This window comes from Beta vulgaris, chromosome 7 (assembly GCF_026745355.1).
Source record: "Beta vulgaris subsp. vulgaris cultivar EL10 chromosome 7, EL10.2, whole genome shotgun sequence".
In the NCBI taxonomy this organism is placed as follows: domain Eukaryota; kingdom Viridiplantae; phylum Streptophyta; class Magnoliopsida; order Caryophyllales; family Amaranthaceae; genus Beta; species Beta vulgaris.
Window position 1 is genome coordinate 60185335 of NC_079208.1, and position 4160 is coordinate 60189494.

Sequence of the window (4160 nt, forward strand, 5' to 3'; positions counted from 1 at the left end):
GAAATCCAATTTTTCTTTATGTTTTGGTTTGTAATAAAGGAATTACTACTAGAATGAGCAATAACATATTAGTATGTTTTGATTGTGGGATATCACTGAGAAATAGGAATACTAAGAATGTTTTGGCCTAGTGGTTAAGATTGAGGTGTTGTGAACGATAGGTCACATGTTCGAAAGACATAATTACTTTGCGTCAAATTATATGACCACGCTCAGAGATTTTAAGGCGACAAAATTAAAAAAATAAAATCCAACATCGTTTCACCAAATTTAAATAAGCACTCTAGATATATCTCAAATGGCAAATAATTCTTCCAATTGAAATTATTAGAATAGCAAAAAACATGTAACATGGAAAGATCAAACCATAGTATTATCTGGGTACAAAACAATAGGACTTGTAAGAGAAAACAAAAACATAATATAATGCGTTAGTTGGAGCTTGAATTCGAGACAGTACTCCACTGAAAATGCATGGCGACCAAATCAGTGAAGAAATGGCAACTAGTAGTAGTAGTATTAGTTAGCACGACGACAGTTTCTTCGGATTTGGCCTTGACTACCAGTAAGAACACCAACCCTACCAAGCTTGACCATTGCACCAGGAAATTGGAATGCAAAATCACCAGTTGTTGCCAACCTTCTTACAATCCCTGAAGTAAGTGGATGGAGTGCAATTTGTTGATCAATTTGGAGTGTACCTTTACCTTGCCTAATTGCCAAGAAGAAACCCTTATCCACCTTAAATTCACTTCCTGGAGTTTGGTCTGCGAAAACGAAGTTGTTTGATCCACTGCGAGGGCATGTGTTCCTTAGAGATGAGACAGTGGATGGGTTCATGGTTGGATCTGCGCTTCCTGATCCTTGGAAGTTGTAAAGACGCTCCAACATAAATGAGCAATGGATCCTACCAGTAGTGTGAGCACCTATGCAAAGTACGAGAAAGCAAGTTAGTTAAACATTTAAACTCATGTATTGTTACTTAAATTATCGAAAGTTGATATTTCGAAAATATATTTGTTTTGAGGAAAGGATTTAATTAGTGTAAAAATCGGATTATTGCAATTCAATAGGAAAGGAGTAGGAACCGTAAATAGGTGTGGATCCACACAATACTCTAACATAGTTCTTCACTACATAATGGTAGTTATATACTTCTTCGTTCTTTTTAGATGTTACATTTTCCTTAAATGGAAATGTCATAATAAATGATATATATATCATAAACTGATCCCTTTTCACCATAAAGATTTTAAAATATTACTACCTCCATTTTTTATTATGTGCAACGATTTGACATAAAGTAAAGAGGAAAAATGTGTAATCGTTGCAAATAATAGAAAATGGAGGTAGTATTAAAAAGTTGGTAGTCCCCCACTTTCTTCTTTAAAATACACCATACTTTTTTCTTAACAAATGTTTTTATATTCAAAAAGTGATGGTCCCTCATTTTTTTCTCTCTACCTTCCTTAAAAACTCCCCACTTTCTCTATATAGCATCTATAGAAAAACGAAGGAAATAGGTTTGTTTCATACCTAAAAGTAGTACAAAATCATTAGTGTTTAGTCCTCTTCTTGCGAATACATCGACGGCGCCAGGAACAGAGATTGTTGGTCCAGGAAGGTTTGATTGAGCATCTTCAGCACGTGAAATAACACCATCTCTTCTTCCAACTTCAACACGGTACCATCTTCCTCCAGCCTAAACAAGATAAATAATCCACATTTCATATTATTAGTTCACTTTTTCATTATCTATTATTGCATGCATGCTTTAGTAATATAGATCAATATTTTTTTTTTAATAAGGCAAGGAGAATCCTCGACAAATTGGGAGAAATAGGGAATCCCAACTTGTCTAGGGTGAAAATCAATCTCGGGACCTCCTGAAACCGAAATTCCGAAAGGGAAGCTCTAGCCATTAGGCTATCGCTCACTCTCATAATATGGATCAATATATTAACTTCATGCAATATGATGTATTAATCATACATATACTATACCAAGGAAACTGCAACTCTAGTTGCTATGACGATGATATCTGCACAAGAGACAACTCCGGGACATTTTTGCTCCAAACTTGTCTTACATCTATCAATAAGATCAAAGGGTCCAACTCCTGTATTTGCTCCAGCAGCTTTTTCAGTGTTGCTCCCATCTAGCAAGATGGACGCGTCACATCCCTTGTCATATATAGAAATTAAAACAATTAGATCGTTAGAAAACGAAATACTTCCACCATCCAAAATAAATGAAACGCTTTTTTTTTTATATGAGAACTTTTTGAAAAAAGTGTTTCATTTATTTCAGAACAGACGAAGTATGTAATGCAAAGACTAGTCGAATAAGAAGTTATTAAATATATTACATACCCTAACAAAGCAATCATGGAACTGCAACCTTAGAAGAGAAGCTACAATTCTATTGTCGCTCCGGAAAGCTTCCTCGACGATGTCGAAAATGACCTTCTCAACGTTGTTCGACCTACATTTTCCAATGTAGAACCCAAGCTGCAATTGACCATAAGTTTGGCCTACGAGGGTCATCATCAGAAGAGCAACCGCTACTGCCGCAGTAGAGGACGAATTTGTCCTAACCCTAGCCATATTATTTCTCTTAAATGTATTAAGACAAGACTAAGATTAAAGAAGTAGCTAAGTAAATTAGATGTATATGTTGTATTTTTAGATCATATGATATATAGGGGAAGTTCGAGGCCGGTTATATACAGGGGTGTTCGAGGACGGTTTGTCCAAAGACATGGTCACACAACTAAGTTATAGAGTACTTGGGTGCACGTAGTGGTGTTTTCATGTCAACGTGCATACAAACATAGTACTACTTGTTCAATAGACATTGCAAAAGTTGATAAAAAAAAAGGAAAAAAATTACACTATCATTTCCAAGTTTGGAAGTCTTCTTATATTAATTATTCTAAGTTTAATCATCTCTATTTTTGAGGATACACTCTAATAATCTCTATATATATATTGGTCCCTAAATAAAGTTGACCAAATTATCAGGCAAAAATTGTCCTTGTGACTGACATATTCTAAGGGCTTGTTCTCCCCAGCTTATTTTCAGTTCAGTTCAGTTTAGTTCAATTCAGTTCAGTTCAATTCAGTTCAATTCAGCTTTGGATAATACTTTTAGTCTCACATATCACTATTCATTTCAGTTCAGCTCAATTCAGTTTAGTTCAGTTCAATTCAGTTCAGTTCAATTCAGCTATTTTACGCCGAAGAGAACATGTCCTAATTGGCCATGTCAGCTTAGGGAAGAAGAGTACTCTTTGTGAAGGGAGAAAATCAAAATGTTGCAAAATATAGGGAGCAAATTTCGACCTTTGAGATACATAATAGATTATTTGTAACTAGTATTAGAGGATACATACAAACTTGAGATTAATAAAACATATACAACTGAAATATTAATAAAGAGTTCAAGTTGTAATTAAATATAAACCTATTAATTTTACTAATTTAACCGTTGTGCTGACACTCTACTAGGACTAAATTGAATTCTAAAGCTTGCTAAGGGTGAATTGAGTAACTCAAAGCTCGCTAATGGTGAATTGAGTAACAATCATAATTTGACACAACTCATAAGTTAAAGTTAATCAAATTACTCTAAGCAATATATGTGTTTTTTTTTTTTGGTTTAATGTCAATTCTAAGAAAATTGTAATGGTGAAACTAATTATTATAAAGAAGACAGAGCCATAATCGTGCAAACTACAGCTAATAAATTAATTTAAATTATTCTTAATATAAGATCATAAAATTTACAACACAAGCTAATATTTAAACCGTGATCTTTGAACTGAGGAGAAACAACCGTGGCTGCACAACAAAATAATAAATAGGTGGTTTGATGGTATTCTGGAACAATTCAGATTGTGCGAAATACCCGGGATGCATTATAGGTCGTGACGCACCCCATAGGAAGGTTTTCCGCGAAAAATATGACTGGGCCCGGACTAGCCCTAAAACGGTTAAAATTGAAGGCTATAAGTCATAGTTTTAGACGTCCTCGGAACACGTGCACCGAATGTCGTGGAATGTCTCGAGGGGACATGGGATGGTATATTAAGGAATTCCACGATTTTGAACAGGCACAACAACAAATTTTACGATTGTTTCAGCGCCATTCCGTGGCTG

General features: G+C 34.9%; 1 protein-coding gene across 1 annotated transcript; it reads right to left on the reverse strand.

The window, feature by feature from the left end:
• Nucleotides 1-242: 242 nt before the first annotated feature.
• Nucleotides 243-3067, reverse strand: LOC104900299 (peroxidase 57). Its single transcript, XM_010687690.3, has 4 exons — nt 2373-3067; nt 2004-2183; nt 1537-1702; nt 243-926 (listed from the first exon to the last, which is right to left on the reverse strand). The coding sequence occupies exons 1-4, from the start codon at nt 2604-2606 to the stop codon at nt 520-522; spliced, it is 987 nt and encodes a 328-aa protein (XP_010685992.2). The 5' UTR covers nt 2607-3067; the 3' UTR covers nt 243-519.
• Nucleotides 3068-4160: the final 1093 nt, after the last annotated feature.